The sequence below is a fragment of the Crinia signifera genome, chromosome 4 (genome assembly GCF_055691185.1).
Source record: "Crinia signifera chromosome 4, ASM5569118v1, whole genome shotgun sequence".
NCBI classification, from domain to species: domain Eukaryota; kingdom Metazoa; phylum Chordata; class Amphibia; order Anura; family Myobatrachidae; genus Crinia; species Crinia signifera.
This window is the reverse complement of record NC_139220.1, coordinates 138,585,834-138,604,583: the sequence shown is the minus strand read 5'-3', so window position 1 is coordinate 138,604,583 and position 18,750 is coordinate 138,585,834. Positions and strand designations below refer to the sequence as shown.

The window sequence follows — 18,750 nt, the reverse complement described above, 5'->3', positions numbered from 1 at the left end:
CGGGCGGGGTGACACTGTGGCGGTGGCGGGAGCGGGAGAGCAGAGCGCGCTAAACTCTCTCCCAACAGCAGGAGGGGCTGGTGGGCGTGGTTCATGCTAGGCGCTGATTGGGCGGCGGTGACGGGCGGAGCTCCGGATTGGCCGCTAGGACATGTCACGTTTCAGGGCGCCAGAATACGAGCAGCAGCGGGACACGTCCTAGGTATGGAAGTTGCGATCCACTGACTGAGTACCTGTCCAGATCCCCTCCATGTCCCGGACGGCACCGCACATCCTCTGCCAGTGATCGGGTGCGAAACCTTTCCCACGAACGGGCACCACTTCATTCATCACAAGTCCCTCCAGTCACTCTCCGTGCCTGGGCGGGAGGCAGAGGTAACGGGTTATATACACTGCATCCCTGCGTGGCTGCTACTGCGGTGACCCGGGCGTATGTAACGGCTGCTGCAGGGGATGGGGCACTTATTGCTTAGCCGGGATCGTTGCTTATCAGCTGGCCGGGGGTTTCCCCCCCCCTTACAGCTGTGACCAGCGCCAATAGAGTTAAAGTCACCCCGCCGCCCGGCACTGCGGCGACACCCCCGGGTGTAGTGTTACACCCCCCGTCTCGCAGCAGCTTCCCGGGATTTGGCCATTTCCTTTGCGCCAAAATTTAACAGCCCCTGACTGGTGCCGGCGCCCAGACTACTACTAGTACTACTACTACTCTCGCAGCTGGGGTGGGCAGCCGCCTGTTACTACTACTTATTATATTACTATTTACCCCAAACACATTTCTATATAAGTGCTTTTCCCAGCTGGTGGTTACTAAACTTTTTGATAACTTTTCGAACTTTTTCTCCCCCCTCTTCCACCTCTAGAAATGGAGATAACCGGCTGCTTAACGCTGAAAGATTTAATAAGTGCAAAGAAACACAAAGTTGAGCAAGAGAAGGATGCGCAGAAGGTAGGTGCCATGGTCTCTTTCATATTGCTGTCTGTGCTGTCATCTTCATTTTTGTAATGGTATTGATCACATACCTGTATCACTGCATTGAATAATGTATAATTTTCTAATTTCTTAATGGTAATTAAGCAAATAACCCAGTACTATGTTCTTTGTTCGGGTGCCGGACGGGGTCCCGACTGTTAAAACACAGACGGCCGGATTCCCGACGGCCGGCGGCTATTTTCCCTCGTGGGGGTCCACGACCCCCATAGAGGGAGAATAGAGTAGGTGGCGAGCTTAGCTCGCCACCGTGCCCCCAGCGTGGCGAGCGCAGCGAGCCCGCAAGGGGCTTTGTTGCGCTGGCCACGCTGTCTGAGGCCAGGCAGTCGGGATAATGACTGTCGAGATCCCGACTGTCGGTGAGTCATACCACACCCCTTTGTTCGTAGTAGTGATCTTTAGTGTTCTTTGTTTTTCCTGGCACTATAATAAGGCCTTCACACATGTCGATATTAAGGCATTTTCTTAGCGATTTTGCTTAGTTTGGCAAAGTCGCTTAGCAAATGCCCTCACGTCGGTGTATGTGTGGGGGCTATATCGGCAGCAGTGCGCATCCCCGCACGTCTTTATCGCTGGCCGAGATTGATGGACAGTGTCCATCAATCTCGGCATCGGCAGGGTTCTCCCACCGGAGAACACTGGCGCTGTCTGCTAGCTTGGCACACAGAGCTGACAGCTCGCTCTGTGTGTGGGCTGTCAGCTCTGTGTGCTATGCGATAGCGGTACCTAGTATAGCTAGGTCGCCCTACACACATCGCTATGTGTGTAGGGCCCATAAGAGTCTTTGGTACTTCCTCATCTTTGGGACCACAGCTTGCGCCATTTACGTTAGACGCTTTCAGAATAGCACCATTGTTCACTCGCCACGCTTCAGGCTCGCTTGCCACAACTTTATTAAAGGTAATGGATTGTGGTGTGGACCCAGGGTTGTGCGGGTTATGCTACGTAAGTTCCGTAGTGTAAGCTGTGGCCTCAAAGATGAGGAAGTACTGATTCTGTTAAGATTAATTCAAATAGTGATGACTGCTGCATGGTGCCAAGATTCTGACTAGCACCGTACTACCAAGAAAGTCACCGATTATTTTACTTGTACCTAGGGATGACCATCAATGATTCTAAATCATCAATGGTTCATGGCCGATGTCGAATACTTTTGCCATTGATGGGGGAGAACCAGATGGTTTCCCTCCATCGATGGAATAGCAAAACAATGTTTTGCTGTTTTTTTTATTTCAAAGTGCCAGGACACGGAGCATAGCTCCGACACCCGCAAAGCCCCGCCCCCCGTGTTTTGATTGGCCCACAGTTCAATCAAACACAATGGATGACCATTGATATGTAAAAATATCGATGGTCATCCATTGCATAGTTAAGCACCATTGATGGCCATCCCTACTTGTACCCCTTAGTTGGGGTACATTTACTAAGATGGGAGTTATATTGAAGATGAGATGTTGTCCAAAATATAAGATGCATTTGTCCAGCACCTTCAAGTAGTTTTTGTTCAAGGTCATGTTGAATGTCTTACGCATATATTTGGAACTAAAAAAATAATTTTGTTAGTTGTCAAGCTTTTTTGGAGGGATATAATCATTTTGCATTGCCAAAAAAAACCATTCATTCCATTTATACTTCTAAAGGTGTGTACACACGGGGGCGATATTGGCTGAAATCGCTGAGCGACCAATATTGCCAGTGATTTGGAGTGCTGCTGGCGATAAATCGCCAGTTATGCCCTCCCGTGTGTACCCCCTAATGACCCCCCGCCCTGTGTCAGTAGCAGTGTCTCCTTTTCATCGTTGATGAAAAGGAGACAATGAGCGATATATTGCCAGCAATCATATTGTCCTGTGTGTACACAGCATAAAAGTTGTTGTTGTTGTTGTTGTTGTTATATATATTTTTTTTTTTATGCCTGAACTGTTTGGTTTGTTTATTTATTTATTTTCTATTTGTTTATTTTAAAGGAGAATATGTATGAGAGATTCAGGATAAGCCCAAGGGTACCATTAAAGGGTGAACCAATTGATCTATCAAAACAAAAGGGTCTCACCCCAGAAAGATTTCCAATCACTCCTGTGAAAGCAACGGATAACCAACTTGCAGAACCATGGACTCCCACTGCCAACCTGAAGATGCTTATTAGTGTTGCAAGCCCAGAAATTCGGGACAGGGAAAAGAAAAAAGAGCTTTTCCGCCCTAAAGAAAATGATGAACAAGAAGATCTAGGACCAGATAATCAACAAGTAAAAAAAAATGACAATTATTATAAATTGCATTACTTTATCTGTACACATATATATATATATATATATATATATATATATATATATATATATATATATATATATATATATATATATATATATATATATAGTAGAGATCCTGGCACTCAATCCGAAGGTAGCAAAGACTTGGGTGTCCCTCTGTCCATGCACGGCGGCAGGAGATGTAGACAAATCACAATAGAGGGCACTCGCAAGGTTTTCAAGCTGCACGGCGGCAGACTGGCAATAAATATCACAAGTAGTAGTGAGTCAACGTTTCGGGCTGGTCGCCCTGTCTTGATAAAGGGCGACCAGCCCGAAACGTTGACTCACTACTACTTGTGTCAGTTGTGATATTTATTGCCAGTCTGCCGCCGTGCAGCTTGAAAACCTTGTGAGTACCCTCTATTGTGATTTGTATATATATATATAAAAATTTATCTTAAGCCGTTTTTATTTTCTATGTATATAGTAAAAACCTAGTTCGTATTTATAAAAATAAAAAACACACCTATTGTTACATTTGGAAGTATAAATGCTGGAATACCAGCAAATGAAGTGCCAATACAGGATATTTAATAGGCAGGGTGTTGAAAAAACAAAGCAGGTGCACAGCGTGTTATGGTGGCATGTTCCATAGGAATGTGACTTAAGGCTTGTATTTGCTTGGGACATGTACTGTTAACTTTTTTAAATTGTTTTATTCATGGTGAAATATTTTGATCTCCATATTTTAACATTTCTGTTTGTGTTCATTGTGATTACTTTTGTCATTAAAACCCTAAATTGAAAAATAACACTTTTTTGTTTTCTTTTCAGTTTGAGACTGGGGATGACCTAGATGAGTTGGAAAAGAGGCCAAGCAGAAAACAGAAGAGTCTTGGTCTTCTGTGTCAGAAGTTTCTGGCTCGGTACCCTAGCTACCCTATATCAACGGAGAAAACCACAATCTCTTTGGATGAAGCTGCTTCAAGCCTTGGTAGGATTCTTGTCTTTTAAGACAGTCATTTTGTTTTAGTTGGAAAAGCAAATGAAACAGAGTAGTCAAGTAATGTAAATTTATTTTGTTCGTTCTGTTCACATGCTTGTTTTTAGTTTTTTTGAATAGCATAGAGTTACGCATTGTCTGACTTTTATTTATTTTTCTTTTCATCTTTTAATATATCATTCTATTTTTATTTATTTTCTCCAGGGGTGGAGCGTAGACGTATTTATGACATTGTTAATGTTTTGGAGTCCTTGAATTTGGTGAGCCGTGTAGCAAAGAATCAGTACTGCTGGCATGGACAGCACAAATTAAATGGTACCTTACAAAACCTGCAGTTGGAAGGAGAGAGACAAAAATATGGTGCCCAGATTGCTTGTTTTCAGCACAAAGATCTTGGAGTGGACCAGAGAAAATTGTATTCTGTGAATAGACTAGGTGCACTTTCATTAGAATTGTCTGAAGCAGACAGTCCCTCAGGTAAGACTCTCTACCATCTGCCATAAAGTTACATATGGAAAAATTATAGCATTCTAATTTTGCTGATATGTTCCCATAGTATCTGCAAGCAGCCGCAAGGACAAATCGCTGAGGATCATGAGCCAGAAGTTTGTTATGCTATTCCTTGTATCCACAACTAAGACAATTACTCTTGAGATAGCTGCCAAAATCCTGATTGAGGAGAGCCAGGACATTTCCGATCACAGCAAATTTAAAAGTAAGTAGTACTTTAGCTTAATATAGAAGTCTTTGCCACTTTTGCGCATGTTTTTTTTTTTTTTATATATATATATTATATATATATATATATATATATATATATATATACTTTTTTTTTTAATTAAAACACCACGGACATGACATTCAAGTGGTGCGCCTTTTGATGACCTTAGTGATTAGATCAATGTAGCCTTGTAGTAAATTTGTAAAACAAGCAAAGAAAAGTCCAACATTTATTTAAAAAAAGTCTTATTCCACACGATAATGGTGTCTGTTCCAGACTATTAAAAGGTTCATTGGAGAATTTCAAATATTTCGGAATAGCAAACAAGTGTATCCAACGTGTTTCGTCCCTACGCGGGACTTTATCAGGGGTTCGCAGATAACACAACAATATATTCCAAAGACTTTCGTAAGTGGACTGTGTCCACAATAGGATGGTTTTATTTAGGTCCTTCTAAAAATTCAGAGGTACACTATCCCTTTAAACTTTGAATCGGTATAGGGGACTCTTAATTTTCACAAATGGTCACACCTTTTATAAGATTAAAGAATTGTTGACAGCTCCATGTTTTCTAAAGGACCCATTGGACCGTTTTTCTAAAATCTGAGGGTGTTTCAAATAGAATGCTCTGTCAATGCTCACTCTTACAGAGCCTTATAACCGTGCACGTCTCCAGAAGGCGAGAATTGTATCCCGAATAATCCCAGACTCTATACTTAGTATATCTATCCATTTTTTAACCCAGCATTGAGAGAGCATTTTGAGGAAGGTTCCTATATTTAAAGACCTGAACATGTTACCATCTAGCCTGTTATTGCTAAAATAATCTATAGATTTTTTTGTTTGTTCTCTCTTTAACGCTTACCTTCTTGTTTTATCATTCAGCTAAGGTACGACGTCTGTATGATATAGCAAATGTTCTGACCAGTCTCGGGCTTATTAAGAAGGTACATGTTACTGAAGAGCGTGGACGAAAACCGGCATTTAAGTGGATTGGACCTGTTGATTTCAGGGCTGTGAATGGTAAGTTACTGAATTTAAATGAACTGAAAAACTGTGGCTCCAGAATATCATAGTACTTCTGGGCTGGTTATTAACTGCCAATGTCCCAATAGGGATCAAGTTTTAAAGTGCCTATACACGGAACAATAGTACAAAAAGACTACAATGTGCTACAGCAGCGTGGTTTTTGTACTAGATGCGATCTAGTACAAAAAGTAGGGGCTGCACATTTTATGTGCGATGCACGGGGGAGTGTGCATCGCGCTTGCAGAATGGTCACCTTAACTTGTACCTTACTGATGTATTTGCCAACCGATCTATTCATCTAGTGATCAATCAGCAGAATTGGTTTTCTGATCACTTATGGTCAATTATGTTTGACCTGAGGACGGGTTGAAAATATTGCAAATGTTTTTGTTGCATTATCTATTGGTAACTAAGAGTCTGAGGTTTGATATAATAGTAGAAACCTTTTTCTACTTTCCATTTCCTATGTTCTCTTTCTCTGCATTCTGTGAGACTGAAAATTTGTATATTATTTGTAGACCAGAAAATGGAGGTTACAACTACTACTCCTTCACCGGACTCCAAAAGTAACCATTTTGGTTATACATCAGAGAGCAGTAAACAGAGATTTCTCCGTCATTCTTCATTTAACCATGTTCAGTCCATCAATACTGTGAAACGGAAAGTCTGCTCTGAGCCAAGCAGCCCACAAAAAGCACAGAAAGGTAGCTAATTTTGGACCATGGTTTGCAGTGGGGTTGGTTGCGTTCATTTTGTGGACCACTTTTCCCAAATCTCTCATGCTAAATAAAGTAATACTGATTTCAAGAAATGTGATTTGAGGTGGAAGTAATTTTGCAAGGTATTACTGTAAAATATTGCTGGGGAGGGGGGATTGTATCTGTCTAGCAGAACTGAGGTTTTATTTTGCAAGCAGCGGCAGTGATTTCTTTAATTGCCACTAGTTTTCTATAAGAGCTGCCGGGATACAGGCCTGCTTCTGTAAGCACAGTCTTCCTGTGTCCGGTTCCGTACTGCACATGTCAGAGGGCCTTTTAAAAATGTTGGCAAAATATATTAATTAAAAAAAATATATATATATATATATATATATATATATATATATATATATATATATATATATATATATATATATATATATATATAATATAATTATTTTTTTTTTATATCAATGAACAGAGGATAGTGGCGTTACACGCACTGCTATGATTCTTGTTAAGTAGCATGGGAAAGCCAGAAGGCTTTAGTCCAGGCATGTCCAACTTGCAGCACTCCAGTTGCTGTGAAAGTACAATCATGCCTTGCCACAGTTTTGATATTGAGGAACACTAACACTGGCAAGGAATACTGGGATATGTAGTTTCACAACATCTGGCGGTGCAGCAGGTTGGACGTGCCTGCTATAGTCTATTTGCCAGTTTTATTGTTTGGTAATCTGTGCCTTGGCCGGTAATAAAATGTTCTGATTTATCCGTGTCATATGAAGAAATCTGTTACAAAAATATATACCAATGTTTGTCTTCTAGAAAGTACTGATGTCTACTCCTCAAAGATGGCACATTTAGCATCCATATGTAGACAGAAGAGTGAAGAAGATAACAAGTGAGTTCAGCTAATTTATTAAGTGTCAAGTAAATAAATGCTTATTTTATTTTAAGGCTAGTTCTTGCACATCCCAGCAGTAATTTAGGAGGGAGGTGCTGTCTAGCTCAAGTGACATGTGACAAAGCAGCCTCTACAGTATATTTACGTTTGTACCTGTTATTTTGTAACATAGTGTGTTCAGATTGACTTGTTTTTTTCACTCAATTTTATACAATTGGACCTAATTGTAGAAGATTGCTGCTGTTATTGGCGGGGGTGGCAGGCATCGGCAAGTGCAATAGACACTTGCTGATGCCACATGGGTGGGGGCTGACTGCGTTAACAAGGTCTCACTCTTCTGAACATGTTTGGACGAGGGAGCAGTCGTTAACGACGCACGGGAGCACGCATCGTTAAATATGTACAGTGTGCACACTAGGCGATATTGCTCAGAAAGCCCTTTCTAGTAGATCTTTTGACCAATCTCATCCAGTGTGTATGGGCCTTAATACTATGACTGCCTTGTGGTTTTAAGTTAGTCCGTGACCTCCTGTGGTGTGATTTGCAGCCACATCATGCAGAGGGAGCCGTTTAGCACACCTGAACATACATGTGAAATGTGGTGTGTATTCTAGCTGCCACTGTGTCTTTTTTTTTTTTTTTTTTAAAGCTTTTGCTTGGCTAGGCATTCAATGATGCAGCTGGAAATTATAGCTAAAACTACTCTGTATTGGCATGACTAATTGAATATTTCTTTCTTTTACTTTTCAGGTGTCACAAGCTTGATCCTAATGGCAATGGAGGTCATGTGCCTTTTTCATTTGTTGTGCCCGTTCCTATGGATTCTGACTTTCCTGGCAGACCTTGTCACCAGGAGCCCTTTCTATCCCAAAATGGGATAAATACACAACTAAATATTGTACATTCATCTAACTTGGAGAACGGCAGCCATGGTATTCTTGCTAACCAACCATACATGTATGTACCATCGACATCTGTTTTTATGCTGTGCGGAAACCCTGCTGGTGATGAGAGTTTGGACAGATTGTCTCCATCATCAAGTCAAAAGCCTGCACCTGATAGCAGCCAGCCAGCCAAACGGCAGATGACCGGCAGCAGTGACGATGCACCAATTCCTTTGGTAGGACTAGAAGTTGATTGTTGATTTTAGTTGTTCCCCTTATTCCTTTTTTTTTTTTTTTTTTTTTTTTGTGCTCGGTCATAAACCCCTTTTTTTTTACTATTGAACACTGATTATTCTAGTGAAGGGTTCTATTTCTCGAGACTGTAATTCTAAATGATCCAGTGGTACATGTCTCACATTAATGTTAATCAGCTAATATTGAAACTTCAGAGTTTCAGTATCTTTTTATTGTAGTGCTGCTTATTGCTATACTAAAACAGTATTTTGGATTTTATTTTGTAGAAGCTTTGGTCACCAGAGACTTCTTTCTGTGAATCCAGCATTGCAAAGAAGCCATATCATCCTTGTGAGGAAGATGAAATTATGGTCTCAACACATATTGTGCAGGACGCTATGACTGAACAGACTGCCATTAAAGATGCCTTAAAAACCAAAGAAACAGCACCACAAGAGCAAATGAAATCTACAGCACTAACACAATACATCTATGTTCCTTCCGCAGCTGGTAAGTGATGTTGGTAGAACTTTTCTTAATGCCATCAGCATCCTGTTAGGGGTATTGGGTTTATTTTAATCTCTCTCCAAAATGCCAGGGCAGAATTAATCTTCCTTTATAACATGGGTCTTCAAACTGTGGCCCTTCAGATGTTGTAAAACTACAAATCCCAACATGCCTTGCCACAGTTTTAACACTTCCTTATAGCAAAACTGTGGCAAGGCATCTGGGATTTGTAGTTACACAACATCTGGAGGGCCACAGTTTGAAGACCCATGCTTTATAACATTGAACAATGATAGTGGTTTAAGGTGGTCTTATGTATTCTGGTTATATAGACCACCTCTAATCTCCTTTCATTAGACTGATTATTATGTATGTATTGAATTCAGTCTCTTCATTCTTTCTATGCACATGGAGGACATATTTTGCTATTTTATTTTAAAAAACTATGCAGAATGGTGTGTGATTGATTTTTATTAATTTTATTTTGTGCTAGGTTTAAATGGCTTCAATCTCTTTCTTCCTGCAAGTCAAGCTACAGGAGCTTTGGGTGGTGCCCAGAGTAGAGTACCAAATCTCAATGTTCCTTATGTGATGGTGCCATCCACACATCTAGCAGCTTTTCCATTTATCTGCTCTCCCGCAATTACCACCTCTCACTCCAATGGGCCGTCGTTGAGTCCTGGAAGTATGAATTACAATCTTTCTGGCATGGCTTCGCCACCTCATATGTTTTGCAGCTCAGCAGTAGGCTCTCCACTGCTACCCGAGCCATCTCCTGATGTTAACTCTGCTACAGAGTCCCTTGTGTCTACAGGACAGCCAGTTCCTGTAAAACTGCAAAAGGTGAGTAATCCTGTGCTTTTGTTATCATCTAGTTTACATTTTTTTAATTTTTTTTTTTAACACGAAGTAGTATTATTAAAGTTAGTGTCACCAGGACAACTGCTTGTGGAATAACTAACCTCTAAACAGACCGTTCCTCTGGGATGCTGGCAGTCAAAGTGCACTGAGCATTTTTCATCGCAGCCATTTTTTTTTTTTTCCCCCATCATCTCTCACCATACACGCTGGGCAAAAACGCCCAGTGTGTATGGACCCATGTCACGATACCCTATCATTCTTTCATGCCACCTATACTTTTGAGAATTAGTCAGTTAAATTTATGGATTTAAATTTTATTTTCAAAAAAATTCCTTTAATAGATAGTAATATAAGTGTTCCATTAGTACTTTATATTAATCACATACAACAAAAATAATTTCATAATGGTACCCACTTTTTTAATGTCTAGATGTCCGTATTCTTGTTGTAAAAGGTAAATGACAATGGTCAATAAGTAGTTAGACAATAAGGTAAATTTATGTTTTTCCATTTGTAACACTTATTAGCTTGAAGTGTGTTGGGGTACATTGTGTGTAAATCTGGCTATTATACTGGCCAGTGTCTCCCTGACCATTGATCTTGCTGTATTTTCTGATGTTAAAGTAGCATAAACCTTCCTTCTGGGCTTAATTATCATTTTGTTTTCTCTTCCTTCTGCTCAGTCACCTACTCCGTTAACTCCAAAAAGTGTTTGTCCTCTTCACAAAGACACATTCTTCAAAACACCTGGTAGCTTGGGAGTGTCTCCAGCTCTCTATAAAAAGGAAAGAACTCAAGTCCGAAACTCAAGCTCTGCACAACGGAGGCTGGACATCTGCAGCAGTGACTAAATCGGGGCTTCCTGTCTTCAGGAACAATTTAGTCTATTTGCATTTTTTAGATGTAAATGTTTTAAATGGATTTTTAAAAAAATCCTCCTCAATTACCTATGCTGGTAGTTTGTCTTTAGTAAGCTATGACACAACGTAGCCTAGGATAAAAATGGTTACTTCAAGCACTATTTTCATGGGTGGGAGATATCAGCAAAAATCACCCAGCACTAAACGAACGTACTTGTTATGGGTGTCCATGCTACTTGTTGCACAGGATACGTTTTGAAACATTGCTGAGATTATATACTCAGTTTGTTCTTGTTTTACAAGTGGTGTGACTCCAGCTGTTGGTTCCAGTTGCATAGCAACTCCACTATTGTTCATTGAGCCCTCTTCACCAGTCACTAATGCTGGTAATGGCACATGGTGTTCTGTAACCTAGGCTTACTACTTGAATATTGATTACCTGTATTCTAGTCATTTGCTAGAAGTCTTTAGTATATTTAAGCAAGAGAAAATGTATTGTGCCTTACATTGTCCCCAAATTTTGTTTCCCCTCTCGGAAGAATATATATTGTAATGCAGGCAGTCACTAACTATATAAAACACAATATTTATAATCTATTATGAAATAGAACACGTGCACAGATGGACCAATAATCTATTATGAAATAGAACACGTACACAGATGGACCAAGTAGCTTGTTCCACAACCATAATTTAACATTGTAGCTATTGCTATGTAAACTTGTGTTAAGCTCCCTCTTACACACACACACACACAAACACACACACTTCCTATTCCACAGGGACCTCCTTGAGAAGGAGAGTGAACATAATGTGCTATGTTCCATAGGCGTTAACACTACAGTAGTAATGGTCATTCCTGAAATTTTACCTTTTTAATTGTATATTTACTATTATGCACTCCTTAATTTAATATTTTAAACTAATTGATTGTCACTTCTTTTGAAGGAGACACATTAAAAAAAAAAAAGGTTGAAGATGACTCGATGTACTTAGATTTTTGCTAATGGATTTTTTTATTTTTTTTTAATCCCCAGTAGTTTAATAATAGTCATATTGTTGGTAATATGGTGATGCTTATTTGCACTAAGTTGCATGCTCAAAATGCAGCACGCTGTATATGGGTTACCAAACCATTTACTCTTTATCTGTTAAGTGTTAATGGGGCTGTCAGAATACTTGATTGTATTTTCCATGTTTACATTTAGCTCATGGTGCTACTTTCCTGCTTCGTTTTTTTTATTTCAGCCACAACACTGTTTTAATGTGATACATAAAGCTAGCAGTGCAATAATAGGAATTCCTTCTCTGCTGTGTGTAACGCCTCTCCTGTGTAGGGCTGACGTCTCTTCTTTTTTTATTTTATTTTATAGCTATATTGCTAATAGCTCTAAATGTGTACAGGGTGTTCTGTGCATCACAGAAATTAAATGTCCATTTTTTTTTTTCCAATGACCAATAAAATGTATGGAAATAAATGGTTTTTACCTGCAGTGTTAATGTATTATTACGGTACAAGTAAAATATATATCCATCAGGTCAAAATTGGCTGTGAGTAGTTGGTGTTCTAACTGCATAATTCATGTATGAGTGTCGGTGAGGGCTCAGTGGGATAATATACGTAACTTTTTTTTTTTTTTTTTAATTCGGTCATTGGAACCATCTGTCTTATCTGCACACTTTCCTTACAAAATGTGATCTGAAGCATGCATTGAAAATCCATTGATAATGTAGTAATTTGTCACTTCTGGACTGAACACTTAACAGTTCTTGACTTTATATTGTATATTAACAGTTGTGACCATTGGCAGCTCCAGAGGGCCTGAAGTGAAATTCAAATAGGGGAGCCACTCCCAACTGCCAGTGAGTCCGTTTGGAATGGCAGTTGGTGGGGCTCCCGTATTAAAATTTTGAACTGTGCTGCACCTCTGGAGCCACCCCTGGTTGTGACTAAAGATCTTTTTATGAAGTCCTTCTGTGCTATTACTTGTTAAAGCTACTTTTGATGACTTGGTTAGCTTAAAGAGGTTTCAGTGCTTTTACTTCATATGGTTAGGAGGGATTCTATGGCCACTATTGTGCCTATTAATTTAATACTTCATAGGCAAAACTAGATCATGGCGCTTCGTTGGAATGTACTGTATTGTTTTATATTATCATGCTGTTTAGAAAAGTATTTGCTACCATATGGCGGTAGTAAAGGTTGTGTGATTTCCTTTAATCAGTACTATTAACCACGCTTACTAGTCAATGTTCTGGGATCTATGCTATAGAAATTTTTTTTACTTGGGTTATTAACCCCTTCCCGACATTTGACGTACATTTACGTCATGGCCGGGATGTACTTCCCGACACATGGCGTAAATGTACGTCATGGCTTTAAACTGTCACCGCGTCTATAGACGCGGTGACAGTTTAAACATGTCTGCTGTCCCTGACAGCAGACATGTCCCTGCATGCCCAGGGGGGGCTGCGATGCCGCCCCCCCGTCGGCGATCGCTGTGATTGGCTGTTCAGTGTGAACAGCCAATTACAGCGTTTTCTGTGTCACCGGCGAATAACGTTCGCCGGTGACACAGGGATCGGTGGTGATTGGTGCTGTAAAGTACAGCACCAATCACCACGGGGTGTAAGGGTGACACTGGTGTCACCCCACCTCACCCAACCCGCCCCCAAAGGCCGTGATTGGTTCGTCGGACCGACGAACCAATCACAGCCATGGAGGGTGATTTAAACTAACGGTGACTGCACTGCAGACGCCATTCCGGTCTGGAATTGCGTGCAGTGCGGTCACCGTGCCTATCTGCCGCGATATACTGACCTGATCCTTGCAAACACTTACCTGATCACTGCTTGTAGCGTTCCTGGATCTTGTGACTTCCTGTGTTGTGCTGTGCTGTGTTGTGCTGCTGCAGTGTGTTCGAGTTATAGATAGAGCGAGATAGAGAGGGCTAGTGACAGAGAGTGCTATATTTTGTGCTGCTGCAGTGTGATAGAGTTATAGATAGAGATAGAGAGATAGTGACAGATTGTGCTATATATTTTTTATATATATACAGCTGTACTGCGTGTGCAACTGACTGCTGCCCCCCCCCCCCTTTTGTGCTGATCAGTATAAATTAACTGATCAGCAACTTTTTGGGGGCGCAGGTTTTTATTTTATATATATATATATATATATATATATATATATATATATATATATATATATATATATATATATATATATATACCTGTCAGTGCTGCTGCTGCAGTGTCAGAGTGAGAGATAGAGAGAGATAGTGATAGAAAGTGCTATATTTTGTGTCTGCTGCCCCCCTTTTGTGCACCCCCAGCAACTTTTTGGGGGTGCAGGGGTTATTTTTTATATATATAACTGTCAGTGCTGCTGCTGCAGTGTCAGAGTGATAGATAGTGAGAGATAGAGAGAGATAGTGATAGAGAGTGCTATATTTTGTGTCTGCTGCCCCCCCCCTTTTGTGCTGATCACTATATCTGAGGTGATCAGCAACTTTTTGGGGGTGCAGAGGTTTTTTTTTTATATATACCTGCCAGTTGCACCAAAGGTTGTGCACCTGCTGCCCCTCACTGGTAATCAGTGTCGCATCACTGATCACCTTTTTTTTTTTTTTTTTTTTTTTTTTTTTTTGAGGGTGCTGTGGGGTCTTTTTTAATTTTTTTTGATCAAATTTTTTTGATCAAATTCCTGTTGCCTTTGAGCGCTGTTCAGTGACGGACGTTACTGACCAACATCTGTGCTCAATTTTTGGCGCAGGACCTTTTTTTTTTTTTTTTTTCTGCACTACATACACACTACATTGAAATAAAGTTTGTACCCCCCCCCTACACTAGACACGTGTTGAAACATTTCACTACCAGAAACACAAAAATAAAAATGTCATCCCAAATGTCATCCCAATCATCCAGAAGAATGTATTCAGCGGAGGAGGCATATGCCATGCTTGCCTCTGACTCTGACACAGCCAGTAAGGCAAGCGGGGAATTTGAAGGATTCATCTTAAGCTCCTCTTCCTCCTCTAGTGATGAGGGACCCCCTCAAAGACGCCCCCGTAGAGCAGCTGAGACCCCCCCCCAATAATTGATCTCGTATGTACCCCACCACCAGACAATTTTGAGCCCCAGGTTCCTGAGTTTTTGGCCATCCCAGGAATCCAATTTGATTCCACAGGTCTCAGAGAAATTGACTTTTTCAAATTATTTTTCTCTGATGATTTTATAAATTTAATGGTGGACCAAAGTAATTCATATGCCCAGCAGTTTATTGCTCAAAACCCCACGTCATCATTTGCTAGGTGGACCCCTGTAGATGCAGGAGAGATGATGACGTTTTGGGGTCTGGTGTTTCATATGGGCATAGTAAAAAAAGCCAGAAATTAGGCAATATTGGAGTACAGATGTTCTGTACAGCACCCCACTTTACCGTATGGCCATGACCCGGACTCGTTTTGAGTTAATCCTTAAATTTTTGCATTACAACGATAATGCACAGTGCCCACCCAGAGATGATCCCACCTTTGACCGGCTATTCAAAGTCAGGCCGGTCATTGATCACTTCAGTGCCAAATTTGAAGAGATGTACATCCCAGATAAATTCATTTGCATAGACGAGTCCCTTATACATTTTAAAGGAAGGGTTAAATTCCGCCAGTACCTTCCCAGTAAGAGGGCAAGGTATGGCATAAAAATGTATAAGCTGTGTGAAAGCACCTCAGGGTACACCCACAGGTTTAGGGTATATGAAGGGAAGGATTCAAGAATTGAACCGCCAGAATGCCCCCCCTCCCTCGTAGTTGTTAGTGGAAAAATTGTCTGGGATTTCGTGCACCCCTTCCTGGATAAAGGTTATCACCTCTATGTGGATAACTTTTACACCAGCATCCCCCTGTTTAAGGCCCTTGGTTCAAGAGGTACAGCAGCTTGCGGTACTGTGCGCAAGAACCAAAGAGGCCTCCCAAAAACGCACATTGCCCAAGTAATGAGAAGGGGTGAAAGCAGGGGAATATGCACCGAAAATATGTTGTTGGTCAAATATAAGGACAAGAGGGATGTCCTTATACTGACAACAATTCACGGAGACAGTACCACCTCCGTCCCTGTACGAGGTACCAGTACCCACACCTCAAAACCTAATTGTATCCTGGATTACAATAGGTACATGGGCGGAGTGGATCTTTCAGATCAGGTACTGAAGCCGTACAGTCCCCTGCGGAAAACAAAAATCTGGTACAAGAAGCTGGCCGTGTATATCATCCAGATGGCACTGTATAATGCTTACGTGCTTTTCCGTTCTACCAGCCAGAGGGGGACATTTATGCACTTTCAAGAGGAAGTCATAAAGGGCCTAATATTTGGGAACCAGCAGGCAGAGGGCCCCAGTACTTCTAGTACTGGCCCCCGTATTGTACCAGGGCAGCATTTTCCTGATGAAATCCCCTCCACTGGAAAAAAGGGCAGGACACAAAAAAGGTGCAAAGTTTGCTATAAAAAGGGAATAAGAAAGCAAACTATTTTCCAGTGTGACACTTGCCCCGACAAACCCGGCCTATGTATAAAGGAGTGTTTTAAAATATACCACACATCTATGGATTATTAGGTTCATAATTTCACCGTGCTTCGGGGGTCTTGCTAATGCCACATAGCACCCACCATTCATTCCACCAGAATCTGAGCCGCAAAATCCAAAAATCACTCCTTCCCTTCTGAGTCCTGCCATGCACCCAACTGGTATTTTTTGGTCACATGTGAGGCATTGCCGTACTCGGGAGAAATTGGGGCACAGATTTTGGGGTGCTTTTTCTCCTTCATACCTTCTGAAAATGAAAAATTTTGAGCCAGAACTGCATTTTTATGTAAAAAAATGTAATTTTTCATTTTCACTGCCCAGTTGTATCAAAATTGGTGAAACCCCTGGGGGTTTGAAATGTACACTATACCCCTAGATGAATTCCCTGAGGGGTGTAGTTTGCAAAATGGGGTCACTTGTGGGGGGTTCCACTGTATTGGTGCTTTGGGGGTCTTGCTAATGCGACATAGCACCCACCAACATTCCACCAGAATCTGTGCTGCAAAATCCAAATATCACTCCTTCCCTTCTGAGTCCTGCCATTTTTTGGTCACACATGAAGCATTGCCGTACTCGGGAGAAATTGGGGCACAGATTTTGGGGTGCTTTTTCTCCTTCATACCTTCTGAAAATGAAAAATTTTGAGCCAGAACTGCATTTTTATGTAAAAAAATGTAATTTTTCATTTTCACTGCCCAGTTGTATCAAAATTGGTGAAACCCCTGGGGGTTTGAAATGTACACTATACCCCTAGATGAATTCCCTGAGGGGTGTAGTTTGCAAAATGGGGTCACTTGTGGGGGGGGTTCCACTGTATTGGTGCTTTGGGGGTCTTGCTAATGCGACATAGCACCCACCAAAATTCCACCAGAATCTGTGCTGCAAAATCCAAATATCACTCCTTCCCTTCTGAGTCCTGCCATGCACCCAAATGGTATTTTTTGGTCACATGTGAGGCATTGCCATACTCGGGAGAAATTGGGGCACAGATTTTGGGGTGCTTTTTCTCCTTCATACCTTATGAAAATGAAACATTTTGAGCCAGAACTGCATTTTTGTGTAAAAAATTTAATTTTTCATTTTCACTGCCCAGTTGTACCACAATTGGTGAAACGCCTGGGGGTTTGAAATGTACATTATACCCCTAGATGAATTCCCTGAGGGGTGTAGTTTGCAAAATGGGGTCACTTGTGGGGGGGTTCCACTGTATTGGTGCTTTGGGGGTCTTGCTAATGCGACATAGCACCCACCAACATTCCACCAGAATCTGAGCTGCAAAATCCAAAAATCACTCCTTCCCTTCTGAGTCCTGCCATGCACCCAAATGGTATTTTTTGGTCACATGTGAGGCATTGCCGTACTCGGGAGAAATTGGGGCACAGATTTTGGGGTGCTTTGTCTCCTTCATTCCTTGTGAAAATGACAAATTTGGAGCCAGAACTGCATTTTTGTGTAAAAAATGTAATTTTTCATTTGCACAGCCCAGTTGTATCAAAATTGGTGAAACCCCTGGGGGTTTGAAATGTACACTATACCCCTAGATGAATTCCCTGAGGGGTGTAGTTTGCAAAATGGGGTCACTTGTGGGGGGTTCCTAACTTTTAGCATCTTATGGTGCCTAGAAACCTACATGGTGCCTAAAAAATTATCTCATAAAAAGGAGGCTCCAAAATCAAGTAGGTGCTCCTTCTATTATGAAGCCTGTGGTTTGGTCAACGTGCACACTAGGGCCACATATAGGATATTTATGAAAACAAAAGAATTGGGGGAATCAATTTTTAGTCACATTTCTCTAGTAAAATCTACTGTGTTCCTTAGAAAAATGTATGAAATTGCAAATCTGCAAAAAAAATGAAATTTTGAAATTTCACCTACACTTTGTTTTAATTCCTGTGAAACACCTAAAGGGTTAACAAACTTCCAAAATGCTGTTTTGAATACTGTGAGGGGTGCAGTTTTTGAAATGGCATCATTTATGGGGGTGTCTCACATACAAGTCCCTCAAAGTCACATCAGAACTGAACTGGTCCCTAAAAAAATCAGTGTTTGAAATTTTCTTGAAAATTTGAAAATTTGCTATTCATATTGTAAGCCTCCTAGTGTCCAAAAAAATTAAAAGGAAGTTGAAATAATGATGGAAACATAAAGTAGACATATGGTCTATGTTAGTTATTAACTATTTTAAGTGGTATGATTATTTGTCTCACAAGCAGAAAATTTAA

The 18,750-nt window shown here is 40.9% G+C and overlaps 1 protein-coding gene and 1 long non-coding RNA gene across 3 annotated transcripts in view; one reads left to right on the top strand and one right to left on the bottom strand.

Moving 5' to 3' along the window:
• The window catches only part of LOC146074482 (uncharacterized), a 129,985-nt gene that overhangs the window by 100,753 nt on the left and 10,482 nt on the right, over positions 1–18,750 (bottom strand). The window lies entirely within an intron of this gene.
• On the top strand, positions 126–12,452 carry E2F7 (E2F transcription factor 7). Of its 2 annotated transcripts, none has more exons than XM_083182593.1 (13): positions 126–375; positions 861–946; positions 2,956–3,234; positions 4,075–4,234; positions 4,448–4,720; positions 4,800–4,958; positions 5,850–5,987; positions 6,512–6,697; positions 7,520–7,595; positions 8,349–8,718; positions 9,004–9,226; positions 9,717–10,066; positions 10,768–12,452. In XM_083182593.1, the coding sequence occupies exons 2-13, from the start codon at positions 863–865 to the stop codon at positions 10,933–10,935; spliced, it is 2,466 nt and encodes an 821-aa protein (XP_083038719.1). In that variant the 5' UTR covers positions 126–375; positions 861–862; the 3' UTR covers positions 10,936–12,452. The 2 variants fall into 2 exon arrangements, with proteins under 2 accessions (XP_083038719.1, XP_083038718.1); XM_083182592.1 differs by having other exon boundaries at positions 138–202.

Coding starts and splice junctions, on each gene's coding strand:
- E2F7 (XM_083182593.1), top strand. CDS start 863: ATGGAGATAACCGGCTGCTTAACGCTGAAAGATTTAATAAGTGCAAAG. Junction 4,721..4,799: donor TGAAGCAGACAGTCCCTCAG/GTAAGACTCTCT, acceptor ATGTTCCCATAG/TATCTGCAAGCAGCCGCAAG. Junction 4,959..5,849: donor CGATCACAGCAAATTTAAAA/GTAAGTAGTACT, acceptor TTTATCATTCAG/CTAAGGTACGACGTCTGTAT.